The sequence below is a fragment of the Amblyraja radiata genome, chromosome 9 (genome assembly GCF_010909765.2).
Source record: "Amblyraja radiata isolate CabotCenter1 chromosome 9, sAmbRad1.1.pri, whole genome shotgun sequence".
NCBI lineage: Eukaryota > Metazoa > Chordata > Chondrichthyes > Rajiformes > Rajidae > Amblyraja > Amblyraja radiata.
In genome coordinates, this window is record NC_045964.1 from 10,048,480 (window position 1) to 10,063,192 (window position 14,713).

At 48.1% G+C, this 14,713-nt stretch overlaps 1 protein-coding gene across 1 annotated transcript in view; it reads left to right on the plus strand.

Moving 5' to 3' along the window:
- The first annotated feature begins 368 nt into the window (after window positions 1-368).
- ivd (isovaleryl-CoA dehydrogenase) overlaps window positions 369-14,713 on the plus strand; it is a 61,447-nt gene continuing 47,102 nt past the window's right edge. The window contains exons 1-3 of the mRNA XM_033027787.1: window positions 369-521; window positions 4,293-4,362; window positions 13,897-13,985. Of these exons, the coding sequence (XP_032883678.1) occupies window positions 369-521; window positions 4,293-4,362; window positions 13,897-13,985 (312 nt within the window). The remainder of the gene's footprint in view (window positions 522-4,292; window positions 4,363-13,896; window positions 13,986-14,713) is intronic.

Consider the following 14,713-nt stretch of genomic DNA (forward strand, 5'->3'; position numbering starts at 1 on the left):
GACGTTTCGGGCCGAAACCCTTCTTCAGACTAGACTGAGTCTGGATGATCTGCCATGATCTTATTGAATGGCGGTGCTGGCTCGATGGGCCGAATGGCCTACTCCTTCCTGCACATATTTTCTATTTCTAAATACTGTAAATAGCTGTTTCTGTAAACTGCAAATCAGCATTTGCATTTGTTCCCTGCTGCTCCCCCGCCCCAAGACAGGACTCACCGGCCGCGCATCGGGCCTTGCTCGCCGCGACTCCATGGCAACCCGCTGCCGGAAGGAACGGCGAGGCGGGCCCAGCCGCCGGAAGTGCGCATCCACGCTGGGCCCTGTTGAACCTCCCCCTCTGCCCGCGATCCCCGTCTCTGCCTCTGACCATGGCCGCTCTCCGGGCCCTCCGTGGGCCGTTCCTGACACTCAGGCGATGGCCGCAGCCCGCCACCCGGGCGCTCGGTCCCGGCCACAAGTACATGAGCAGCCTGCCTGCTATCGATGATGTGGTGAACGGGCTGACGGAGGAGCAGCGACAGGTAAACCAGTCACCAACACCAGAGGCAGAGAGAGATCAATAACCAACCGCTCGTTAACCCAAGGACCAAAGATACTAGCGGTCATCGACAAGGACTGGGAACCAGAGAGTAGCGACAAGTAGCTCCTCACCAAACCTGTGTTACCCTCTGGTGGGAATGTCAAAGACGGTTTCAAGGTGAAAGTTTAAAGCAGCTGTGCTGGCCAAGGGTTTAACCCAGAGGGCCCGTTTTTACCTTCTCCCCAAAATCCACAAACCCGGCTCTCCCGGCAGACCCATTGTCTCTGCGTGTTCGTGCCCCACCGAACTCATCTCCACATACCTTGACTCCATCCTATCCCCCTTGGTCAAATCCCTCCCCACCTATGTTCTAGACACCTCAGACACTCTCCGCCGCCTCCACGCATTCCACTCTCTGGGCCCTCACCCCCTCATCTTCACCATGGATGTCCGGTCACTCTACACCTCCATCCCCCACCAGGATGGCCTCAGAGCCCTCCGGTTCTTCCTCGACCAGAGGAGCAACCTATACCCAGCCACTGACACTCTCCTCCGCTTAGCGGAGTTGGTCCTCACCCTCAATAACTTTACATTTGACTCCTCCCATTTCCTCCAAACACAAGGCGTAGCTATGGGCACACGCATGGGCCCCAGCTACGCCTGCCTCTTTGTCGGGTACGTTGAACAATCCTTGTTCGATGCGTACCAGGGCCCCATCCCCGACCTCTACCTCCGCTACATTGACGACTGCTTTGGTGCCACCTCCTGCACCCACACACAACTGACTGACTTCATCCACTTCACCACCAACTTCCATCCGGCACTCCAATACACCTGGACGATTTCAGACACTTCCCTACCATTCCTTGACCTCACCATCTCCATCGCAGGGGACAGACTCCTGACCGACATACATTATAAACCCACTGACTCACATGGCTATCTGGACTACACGTCTTCCCACCCTGCCCCCTGTAAAGACTCCATCCCCTACTCCCAATTCCTCCGCCTACGCCGCATCTGTTCCCAGGATGAGACATTTCATACCAGGGCATCGGAAATGTCCTCGTTCTTCAGGGAACGGGGATTCCCCTCCGCCACCATAGATGAGGCTCACACCAGGGTCTCATCCATACCCCGTAACACTGCTCTCTCTCCCCATCCCCGCACACGCAACAAGGGCAGAGTCCCTCTGGTCCTCACCTTTCACCCCACCAGCCGGCAAATACAACACATAATCCTCCGCCATTTCCGCCACCTCCAACGTGACCCCACCACTCGCCACATCTTCCCATCTCCCCCCATGTCTGCCTTCCGCAAAGACCGCTCCCTCCGCAACTCCCTCGTCAATTCTTCCCTTCCCTCCCGCACCACCCCCTCCCCGGGCACTTTCCGTTGCAACCGCAAGAAATGCAACACCTGTCCCTTCACCTCCCCCCTCGACTCCATTCAAGGTCCCAAGCAGTGTTCCAGGTGCGACAAAGGTTCACCTGTATCTCCTCCAACCTCATCTACTGCATCCGCTGCTCTAGATGTCAGTTGATTTACATCGGTGAGACCAAGCGTAGGTTGGGCGACCGCTTTCGCCGAACACCTCCGCTCAGTCCGCAATAACCTACCTGACCTCCCGGTGGCTCAGCACTTCAACTCCCCCTCCCATTCCCAATCCGACCTCTCTGTCCTGGGTCTCCTCCATTGCCAGAGTGAGCAACAGCGGAAATTGGAGGAACAGCACCTCATATTCCGTCTGGGGTCCTTGCGTCCCTATGGCATCAACATTGAATTCTCCCAATTTGGCTAGCCCGTGCTGTCTCCTCCCCTTCCTTCACCCTCTAGCTGTCTCCTCCCACCCTCCCATCCGCCCGCCCTCGGGCTCCTCCTCCTCCTCCCTTTGTCCTTCTTTCTTTCCCCACCCCCTATCAGTCTGAAGAAGGGTTTCGGCCCGAAACGTCGCCTATTTCCTTCGCTCCATAGATGCTGCTGCACCCGCTGAGTTTCCCCAGCAATTTTGTGTACCTTTAACCCAGAGATGGTGGGTGCCTTCACTGCTGGGAGTGGTGGAGGCAGACACTATAGTGATGTTTAAGAGCCTTTTAAATAGGCATATGGATATCCAGCGAATGGAGGTATATGGATCTTGTGCGACAAAAGAGATTAATTTAACCCAGCATCATGTTTGTTTGGCACAGACATTGTGGGCCGAGGTGCTGTTCCTGTGCTGTACATTTCTATGTTCAAAACAAAGCAGAGACAAGTAAGCAGATAATCAGTAACTAACCAAAGCTCACCAGAGATAGTTAACCAGAAATTAACCAAAGCTCACATAGGACAGGCAACAGTGAGCAGTTTTTGGCCCCATATCCGAGAAGGGGAGGGTCCAAAGGAGGTTTTCAAGAATGATCCCAGGAATGATTGGGTTAACATATGATGAGCCTTTGAAGGCACTGGGGCTGTACTTGATGGAGTTTAGAAAGATGAGGGGCGACATCATTGAAACTTACTGAATAGTTAAAGGCTTGGATAGAGTGGATGTGAGAGGATGTTTCCACTAGTGGGAGAGCCAAGGACCAGAGGCCATAGGGGGGTTGCACGTAAGGTCATCGGGTCAAAGGGCGTGATGCACGGAGCAGCTCAATCCTTCTGGAGGACATGGCAGTCTCCTGCATACACTGTTAACACATGAAACACGTACTTTCTTACTTGTTAAAAACTGCCGAAATGGTCAATTTATGCGCTGTAAATAATTGTGGAGGGTGACTGAGCGCTCAGAACCAAACGCTCTAGTAACTTTGCTCTGAACCCGAGCACCAAGGTGTAAGCGGCCGAAGGATCGCATCCCTTGGGACAGCCACCACTCTCCCTCCGGGGTCAGCGCTGTCCGGCCACGGCTGCCCTCCGCCCCGTCTGGATGCACTGTCACGGACTGTAGGTCGGCAGCGCCCACACATGGGGCCGGGTGGAGTGGGGCTGCGGCTCCAGGCAGCGGACACACGGGGACGAAAACCCGGCAATGTCCCCGTCAGCTGTAGCAGAGTTGGGGACAGTCTGGTCCCTCTGCCCACCCAGAGTCACTGACCACACTGCACTGGCAACCCGACCGGCACCCCGACCCCCCCCTGACCCCGGCCACTGGGATATACAGCCCGAGGTCCGTGAGTGTGGAACCAGTCAGCGTGGAGTCCCAATGCTGGGACAGAAGACAGGCCCACCGCGTGTACTCCAGAAGGCGTTGCGTGACAACAGTACGGGTCACAGGTCGAGACCTCGACTGCCGTGCAACTTCCCAATAGACTCAGAATAAAAAGACGTACCTTTAGAAGGGAGGTGAGGTGGAATTTCTTTAGTCAGAGGGTGGTAGATCGGTGGAATTCATTGCCACAGATGGCTTTGGAGGCCAAGTTAATGGATATTTTTAAGGCGGAGATTGACAGATTCTTGATTATTATGGGTGTCGGGGGTTATGGGGCGAAGGCAGAAGAATAGGATTGAGAGGGAAAGATAGATCAGCCATGATTGAATGGCGGGGTAGACCCGATGGGCTGAATGGCCTAATTCTGCTCCTTCAACATGAAAATTAGGGGTTATCATGAATGCACTGGTTAAACTTCTTTGTTTATTATGTTGTTTCTAATGTTCATTAATTTCTGGTATGTGGGGTCTGGATAATAGGCCAGAATATATAAATAGGAAAAAAATAAAGAAGAAAGGAATTTGAAGCAAAAATGGCAGTCCTGATGAAGTGAACATTTGTTGGGTTCCTTGTCGTAACCAGAGCCAACTTGTGACAAGTGTTCAGCAACTAACTAGAGATTGGTTTGAGTTGTCTCGGGCAAATAGTGGAGGTAACAAGTAAAATAAGATGGATAAGTTGGCAGTACCCAACTTCTTCTTTTCGTGTCCATCTTGTTACAAATGTTGACCTCGCTGTCCTGAAAAGGACGCAAGCTTCTGGCGACAATCAGTGGAAGATAGATAGATATAGATATGCCATTTATTGTCATTATACATGTACAATGAGATTAAAAGCAACTCGTACTCAGTGCATACATATAATTTAGTACAAAAAACAAGAAAAACAAAACAAAGCAGGGGGGGGGGGATAGGTGCACGATTCTGCGGCGCTATATACATATCTATAAAGGCAAAATGGTGAAGGATGAATAGGTAGTATTCTTAGGCAGATTTAAAGTTATATTAAAATATCAAAAATTATTTAAAAAATATTAAAAATTACAATTACAATACATATTGCAGTTCCAAATTTCAGTACGTGGATGGAGTAGATGGAAGTCCGGGTGTTGAGCTGTGAAGTCAGTGCATGTGTGAGTTAAGAGTAGTTATGACTTTCGGAAAACAACTGTTCCTGAGTCTATTTGTCCTAGTTTTGATGCACCTATAGCGCCTTCCAGAGGGCAACAGGTCGAACAGTCCAAACGCAGGATGGGAGCTGTCCTTGATGATATGCTTTGCCCTGCTAAGGCAACGGGATGTATAAATATCCATCAGGGACGGGAGAGGGCAACCAATGATCTTCTGTGCTGTCCTAGTTGCCCTCTGAAGCCTCTCCCTGTCTGCCATGGTGCAGCTGCCGTACCATGCTGTAATGCAGTATGTCAGCAGGCTCTCGATGGACGAGCGGTAGAAGGTCAGCAGCAGGTTAGAGTCCAGGTTGTGCTTCCTGAGAACCCTCAGGAAGTGGAGCCGCTGATGGTGGTAGCAGAATTAGCTCAGGATACTTCCAGTTTCCAGCCCCACGACGTAGAGGCTTCTGCTATGGGGCCAGTACCCAACTAGACATATATGATAAAAACACTGGAAATATTGACTATGGGGAGAGTTACAGGTAACCTTGCAGCTCAATGATCGTTAATCAGAACTGGGCAATCACATTCTGATAACCAAATATTTCATTTTTTGTTTATTATTGTCACGTGTCCCAAGATTCAGGGAAAAACCCTGTTTTGCACGCTGTCAAGATAAATCCTATCATGCATGAGAGTAGCAGATCATGCATAAAGAAAGGAAAGAGCGTGCAATATAGCTCTACAGCTACTCAAGACACTGCAGATTAAAAAAATGCAAGGTCTACAGCAAGGTAGATTGGAAGATCATGAATATATTAGCTAATGAGAGGTCAGTTCAATAGTCTAATAACAGTGAGGAAGAAGCTGTTCTTGAATCTGGCAGTATGTGCTTTCAAGCTTTTGGATCTTCTGCCTGACAGGAGAGCAGAAAAGAGGGAATGACAGGGCTATGATGGTCCTTAATTATGTTGACAGCTCAAAGTGAATATAGAGACAAATGGGAGGAAGGGGGTGGTGGGAGTCTGATTTGCATAATGGACTGGGGTATGTATTCCATCCCCTTTCTAAAGTCAATGGCTAACTGTTTGCTTTTGCAGATGTTGAGGGAGAGTTTGTTGACTTAACACCATGTTACTGAGCTTTATCACCTTTCTGTACTCTCTTGTCATTGTTTGAGATCTGTTTGTTTGAGGTGGCGTAATTTGCAAACATGTAAAAGCAGAATTTGGCTGCACAATCATGAATTTATAGGGAGTGAGGTTGAGAATGCATCATGGGGCGTCAAGAGAGTCAAGAGTGTTTTATTGTCATATATCCCGGACGGGACAATGAAATTCTTACTTGCTGCAGCACAACAGAATATGTGAATATGTAAACATTGTACATAACAGGGGAAAAAGAGAAAAAGTTCAATAAATAGCAAATATAGTGCAAATAACAATTAATAATAGTCTTTTGCAGTTCAGAGTTTGGAGGTTATTCGTTGTGTTTAATAGCCTGATGGCTGTGGGGAAGAAGCTGTTCCTGAACCTGGACGTTACAGTTTTCAGGCTCCTGTACCTTCTTCCTGATGGCAATGGTGAGATGAGTATGTGGCCAGGATGGTGTGGGTCCTTGATGATTTTGGCTGCCTTTTTGAGGCAGCGACTACGATAGATCCGTTCGACGGTGGGGAGGTCAAAGCCGGTGATGGACTGGGCAGTGGTCACAACTTTTTCTAGTCTTTTTTGCTCCTGGACGTTCAAGTTGCCGAACCAGCCTACGATGCAACCAGTCAGAATGCTCTCTACCGTGCACTTGTAGAGGTTTAGGAGAATCCTCTTCGACATGCTGAATCTCAGTAATCTTCTCAGGAAGTAGTCGCTGATGTGCCTTCTTTACAATTACATCGGTGTGCTGGGTCCAGGAAAGATCTTCTGATATATGCACGCCCAGGAATTTGAAGTTATTGACCCTCTCCACCATCGTCCCATTGATATAAACAGGATTATGGGTACACATCCGATCCCAACCAAAGTCCACGATCAGTTCCTTGGTCTTACTGATGTTGAGAGCCAGGTTATTGTGCTGGCACCATTTGGTTAGTCAGTCGATCTCACTTCTATAATCTGACACGTTCCCATCTGTGATTCGTGCAACAACAGTGGTGTCGTTGGCGAACTTGATGATAGAGTTTGCATTATGACCGGCTACGCAGTCATGGGTATAGAGTGAGTAAAGCAGGGGGCTGAGCACACAGCCTTGAGGTGCTCCTATACTAATAATTACTGAGGGTGAAGAGGTTCCTTCAATTTTAACAGACTGTGGTCTGTGGATGAGGAAGTCGAGGATTCAATTGCAGAGGCCCATTTTTGTGAGCTTGGTAAACAGCTTTTTTTCTTTTTTTTTTTTTTTTTTTCCTTTTTTTTTTTAATCAAAATATTTATTCAAATATTAAAATTGTATTTACAATACAATAAAACAAAACACCACCATAATGCAAGATCAACAATTATGCTAATCAACTGCTAAACAACTATATTACAATCCTTGTCAAGGATACATTCAACCTCCCTCGGTGCCCAGCGGTCGCGGAACTCCCTCAGGGTGCCCGTAGACAGGGCGTATTCCCTTTCCATCCGCACCCGGGCACGGACGTATCCCCGGAAAAGGGGCAGGCAGCCGGCTCGGGTAGAGCCATGGTAAACAGCTTGGAAGGGATGATGGTATTAAACGCCGAGCTGCAGTCTATAAACAACAGCCTGACGTAGGTGTTTTATTGTCCAAGTGGCTCAATGCGAGTGGAGAGCCAGTGAAATTGCATCCTCTGTTGACCTGTCGTGGCGGTATGCGAACTGTAGTTGGTCGAGGTTCTTGTCGAGTTAGAAGTTGATGTGCACCATAACCAACCTTTCAAAGCACTTCTTCCCCACAGACGTTAGTGCCACTGGTCGATAGTCATTGAGGCATGTCACATTACTCTTCTTGGGCACCGTATTATTGATGCCCTCTTAAAACAGGTGGGAACCTCAGCCCTCAGAAGTGAGAGGTTGAAAATGTCTGTATAAACTCCCCGCCAGTTGGTCTGCTCAGGTCGTGAGAACTCGACCAGGTATACCATCAGGTCCAGGCGCTTTCCGAGGGTTTCACCCCCTGAAGGATCTTCTGACGTCGGCCCTCTGTGACTGTGACTAACACCGTCAGGGCGAATAAGAGCTCGGGAAGGCACATCAGTGTTCTCCCTATCGAACCGTGCGGAGAACGCATTGAGCTCGTCAGGGAGTGATGCTTCGCTGTGGTTTGAGCCGCCTCCTGATTTCGCCTTGTAGGAGGTGATGGCATTCAAGCCCTGCCACAGTAGCCGAACATCCGTCTCATCCTCCAGCTTAGAGCAGAAGTCCCTTTTGGCATTTTTGATGACCTTACCAAGGTCGTATCTGGACTTCTTATAGATCTCTGCATCGCCAGATCTGAATGAGACCTGCATCGTCAGAAGAACGCAGATCTCATGGTTCATCCAAGGCTTCTGGTTAGGAACCAATCGGAAGGTTTTTGTTGGAACGCAGTCCTCCACACATTGCTTGCGAACAATTATTATGGAGGATGTTTTATCATCTATCCTCACTGATTGTGGCCCTCTGGTTTCGAATCAAGGGTCCAGTTGTAGAGAAGGATGCTGGCTCCTCGATCCAGGAGTTTGGAGATAGGTTTGGCTGGCATTGTGGTGTTGAGGGCAGATCTATAGTCAATAAATAGGAGTGTGTAGGTGTCCTTGTTATGTGTATGTTCTAAGCATGTGTAGGACCAGGGAGATGGTGTCTGCCATGGTCCTGATGTGGTGGTAAGCGGATCAAGGATGTCTGGAAAGTTGGAGTTCTTAATGGTGGATGTCAAAGCCACCGGACAGTAGTCAACAAGTCCGACGATGGAGACCAGAGCAAACAGCCAGAAACAAACAAGTGGCCAGTCACTGTCAATGATTGACCAGGAGCTAACTGGACATTGCAACTAAGAGCAAACAAGCAACTACATAGAATATAATATAACTTTTTCCACACAGAGGGTGGCGGGTGTATGGAACAAGCTGCCAGAGGGGCGTAGTTGAGGCTGGGACTATCCTATTGTTTGAGAAACAGTTGGACAGGTACATGGATAGGACAGGTTTGAAGGGTTATGGCATGAAGAAGGCATAGACAAATAAATGGCCTCACAATAGATCTCAATCACAGGGCTCTAAATTAACAGTTGCCCGGATGCCAATGGCCACCTAACGTCCCGCTGGGCAACTTAAAAGTTGTGTCATTTTGCTCGGCTTGGCAAGCACCCGGGCCACCTACCGTTCAACTCTGAGCCGGCCCCCCTCTCTATCTCTCTCTCCTCGTCTCTCGCTCTGTCATTCTCCATCTCCCGCCCGCCGTCGGGTCACCGCTCTCCGCTCGCTCCCTCATACCGCCGGCACGACCAGCCACCTTGCGCATGCTCACTGCACGGCCAGCCATCCTCCCCCTGCACATGCGCACAAACCACGACCAGCAACATCATCGGCCGCCCTGCACATGCGCACTGCCACTGCCCGGCACTTTCTCCCTCCCTTTGCATGTGGGAGATCTGGCCGCCATTGCTGTTCCATACCGCCACCTCGCCGCGACCGCTGAAAAACTAGCGCAGAATTACTCCCTGGAGGCTGGAGGAACTTCCTGGAGAAACTCTTGCTTCTGGTTCCCTGGTCCTACCAAAAAATATTCTAAATGGATTTAAACTGGAGGGTAGTGGAGGGTCCATATCAAACTCCAAACTCTGAACAATACAGCCTTTTGCATTTTATCTGATATTTATTGTGTATATATATGGTCTATGGTATATAAACACACTGAACTTTTATCCCCTGTTCTGTATTATGTTTACACATTCTGTTGTGCTGCAGCAAGCAAGAATTTCATTGTCCTATCTGGGACACATGACAATAAAACTCTGACTCGGACTTAAGCAAAAAAGGGTTCTTGGGGAAAAAAGAGTTACCTTAAATGTAGGTGCGTCTGGTTGCGTAACTATGGTAGGGTGAAGACTATTCCATGCTTTAATTGTGCGGGGGAACTCCATGGAGCAGCCAGCAACTCTGGATATACAAAATTGGGTGACGTTTCGGGTAGAGACCCTCCTTTAGACTCCCTCTGGTTTTAGTGTTTTTAGTTTAATTTAAAGATACAGCATGGAAACAGGCCCTTCGGCCCACCGAGTTCACGCCATCACCCCTGCACTAGTTCTATCCCACACATTAGTGACGCAAGTCAAGAGTGTTTATTCATAAGAGAATGTGTGTGTGTGTGTGTGTAATACACATACACACATACACACACACGCAATTTCCCTCCTGGGATTAATAAGTTCTATTGTATAGTATCGTGTGTGTAGGAAGGACTGCAGATGCTGGTTTAAACTGAAGATGACACAAAAAGCTGGAGTAACTCAACAGGTCAGACAGAATCTCTGGACAAATGGAAAATATTAGTTTTGGGTTGGGTCTGAAAAAGGTTCCGACACACCTTTGGGATGTGGAAGGAAATAAGAGCAGCCGGAGAAAACCCATGTGATCAAAGGGAAAAGGAGCAACCTCCATACAGACAGCACCCATATTCAGGATCAATTCCGGGTCTCTGGCACTTTTAGGCAGCAACTTTATGGCCAATGTACTGCCCCATAGTCTTGAACTGAATTAAAGCATACAGTAGCTGTAAAGGGGGACACAGCGTCACTTGGAGATTTAAGACTGAAAATGGATAGTTTAATTTTTTAGTAACCAAAGTTATCAAACGAATATTTTTTTTGTGTGTTGGAAAACAAAATATAGTGGCCCAGCTGGTAGACTTGCTGCCTCACACGCTAGAGATCTGTGTTCGATCCTGTCCTCGGGCACTGTCTCTGTTGAATTTGCACATTCTCCCTGCAAGCGTGTGGGTTTCCTCCCACAGCCCAAGACGCATTGGCTTTGTAAGGATTAACCTTGTCCTCTGTAAAATTGCCCTCATGTGTAGGGAGTGAGTGAGAAAGTGGGATAACAGAACTGTGTGAATGGGTAGACAAAAATGCTGGAGAAACTCAGCGGGTGAGGCAGCATCTATGGAGCGAAGGAAATAGGCGACTTTTCGGGTCGAGACCCTTCTTCAGACTGATGTGAGGATGGGGGGAGGGGGACGGGAAAGGAGAAGGAAGAGGCGGAGGCAGTGGGCTGAGGGAGAGCTGGGAAGGGAGGAGAAAGCAAGGACTACCTGAAATTGGAGAAGTCAATGTTCATACCGCTGGGGTGTAAACTGCCCAAGCAAATATTGAGGTGCTGCTCCTCCAATTTACGGTGGGCCTCACTCTGGCCATGGAGGAGGCCCAGGACAGAAAGGTCAGATTCGGAATGGGAGGGGAGTTGAAGTGCTGAACCACCGGGAGATAGGTTGGTTATTGCGAACCGAGCGGAGGTGTTGGGTCGAAGCGATCGCCAAGCCTACGCTTGGTCTCACCGATGTAGAGCAGCTGACACCTAGAGCAGCGGATGCAATAGATGAGGTTGGAGGAGGTGCAGGTGAACCTCTGCCGCACCTGGAAAGACTGCTTGGTCCTTGAATGGATTCAAGGGTGAGGTAAAGCGACAAGTGTAGCATTTCCTGCGGTTGCAAGAGAAAGTGCCAGAGAGAGGGGGTGGTTTGGGTGGAAGCGACGAATTGGCCAGGGAGTTACGGAGTGAGCAGTCTCTGGAAAGCTGATGGGAGGAGATGGGAAGATATGGGCCAGTGGTGAGATCCCATTGGTTAGCAAAAAAGCTGGATAAAATCATGTGGGGAGGCAGCACCTATGGAGCGAAGGAAAAGGCGACGTTTCGGGTCGAGACCCTTCATCAGATTGATGGCGGGGGAGGGGGGGGAGATGACGGGAAAAAGAAAGGAAGATGCGGAGACAGTAGGCTGTGGGAGAGCTGGAAATGGGAGGGATGGAGGGGTGAAAGCAAACGACTACCTGAAATTAGAGAAGCCATGTTCATACCACTGGGGTGCAAACGACCCAAGCAAAGTATGGAGGTGTCGTTCCTCCAATATGCGGTGGGCCTCACTTCTGGCCTAGAGGCCTAGGGCAGAAAGGTCAGATTTGGAATGGGAGGGGGAGTTGAAGTGTGAGCCACCGGGAGATCAGGTTCGTTATTGCGAACTGAAGTGGAGGTGTTGTGCGAAGTGATCGCCAAACTGCGCTTGGTCTCACGAGGTTGGATCATACGCTGAATAATCCAACAACATTTTTGTTTGGAAGTGGAAAGAATAATAGAAATTGCATTCATGCCTATCCATGTTGCTGGTCTCTGGCACTGTAAGACAGTAGCTCTATAGCTAAGGCACCATGCTGCTAAGTTTGTGAACTAAACTGGCAGCATGGTGATGCAGCAGTTGAGTTGCTGTCTTACAGCGTTTGCAGCACTGGAGTCCTGAGTTTGATCCTGACTACGAGTGCTGTCTGTACGGAGTTTGTACTTCTCCCTGTGACTGCGTGGTTTCTCCCAGATCTTCGGTTTCCTCACGTACTCCAAAGCCGTAGGTTTTGGCTTTGGCTAAACACTCCAGGTTTATTGGCTTGGTATAAATGTAAATTGTCCCTAGGTGTGTAGGATAGTGTTAATGTGCAGGGATCGCTTGACAGTGCGACACGGTGGGCCAAAAGGCCCATTACTAACTAAACTGTTTTTAAAGTGGAATGTGGCAAAAAGCACTTTCCAAAACAGTTTTCTCACCATGGTCTCTAGCTCCCATCTCCCATTAGAGAGAACGGTTTCATTGCTGCCTTCTGGTGCTAGCACTCGAGTGATTTACTTGAACAAAACTATAAACCTGAAGTCTTTAACAGATGAGGTGATTGAGATCTATTGTGAGGCCATTTATTTGCCAATGCCTTCTTAATTTGGCTGAGGAAGAACAGGTGTAATTAAGAAATAATCTTGCCTACTTAATAATTAAGTAGGTCATTTGTCCCAATCAATCTGCTTTGCCATTCACTAAAGTCATGGCTGATCTTCTACCAGCACCATTTTATAGCATTGTCTCCATATCCCTTAATTCTCTTTTAATACCCAGCAATCTATTGATGTGTATGTTGAACAACCTCGGTGATTAAGCTTCCACAGCTCTGGGGTAGAGAATTACAAAGTTTCTTCATCATCTGAATGAATACATTTCTCCTCATCTCAGTTCAAATGGCCTCCTCGATATCCTGACACAGTGACCTCTGACCCTAGACTCATTAACAGGGAAACATTCTTCCTCCATCCAGCTTGTGGAGCCCTTTATGAATGTCAATGAGATACCATCACAGCCCACAAAAAAGACCATTTTGGCTGAGTCTGCTCTCTGTACAGCAAACCCCCCTATTCCTGGGTCATACTGTACATTTTTGCTGCAATCTCTGTGTATTCTAAGTAAAGGAGACAAAATTATACACAGTACTCCAGGTGCAATCTCAACAAAGCACTATATAATTGTAGTAAGGCATCTTTACTCCTGTACATGCATCCTCTCAATACAAGGCAACCAACAATTTCCTTCCCTAATCATCTGCTGTACTGCTATTGACTTTCAGTGATTTGTGCGCAATGATCCCCATGAACGTCAACATTGCCCGATCTCTCAATTTAAAAATACTCTGTTTTTCTGTTTTGGGCACCAAAGTGTATAACTTAGATTTGTCCTCATTATATTGCATCTGACGTGTTCTTGCCCACTCACTCAGCTTGTCTGTATCCCCTTGAGGCTTTCATAAATCTTCCTCCAGCCTACTGACAACCCCATCGAATTTTGTACATCAGTAAGTGACAAGCTCATTGTTTCTCTTCATCACTGGAGACCTGGTTGATTATACAGCAAGTTACGCTTCCATCTTTACCACTTGAATATTAAGGATAATCTTACGCATTCAGCAAGGAAAATCGAAGCAGAATTGCATAGTTCTTGCAATCTGCTGTATTTCTCTTTTTTTCCTTTTATCGCGATTTCCATTTATGTGGATGAACGAATGAAACTTTAAATTCAAGTAATAACTATGTTCTTTTCATTTCTCTTCTAATAGCTTCGACAGATGGTTCAGAAATTCTGCCAAGATCACCTCGTCCCAAGGCCCAGGATATCGATCGGAATAATGACTTTCCAGAGTTGAGGGTAAACATGATGCCTCATATCCTTGTCTATAAGTCACTGGTTTATATCTCGAAGTTTAAAAGTAGATGTTAATATAATCCCCTAAAATACCAAACTTATTTTTTAAAAAACAGAGTTTTACAACAGAGGTGAAATTGGTTGAATATAATAATAATAATAATATCTTTTATTGTCATTGCACGTCAGTGCAACGAGATTTAGTGTGCAGCTCCACTGATGTACAAGAAAGGTAAATAAATACAATACATAAATAAGCAAGCTGAATTGATTGACGTGACCTCTGAGGGAGACTGTCCAAAGGGGGTGGGTGGGGGGCACTCATTAGGGCCGGTTCAAGCCGCTATAGCTCTTGGATAAAACTGTTCCTGAGTCTGAGGTTCGGGGCGTAGAAGGCCTTGTAACGTCTGCCGGAGGGAAGTAGTTGAAACAGACCTGGCAGGGGTGTGATGAGTCCTTATGGATGCTGAGGGCCTTCCTGATGCACCGCGTGTGGTAGATGCCCTCCAAGGCTGGTAGCTCTGTCCCGATGATCCGCTGCGCTCTGTTGACGACGCGCTGAAGAGCTCTCCTCTCCGCCTCCGTGCAGCTGAGATACCACACAGAGATGCCATAACGTTAGTATGCTCTCTGTGGTGCAGCGGTAGAAACGTTGTCAGCAGCTGTTGGGGCAGACCAGTTCTTTTTTAATGTCCTCAGGAAGAACAGTCGTTGCTGTGGGCCTTCTTGAC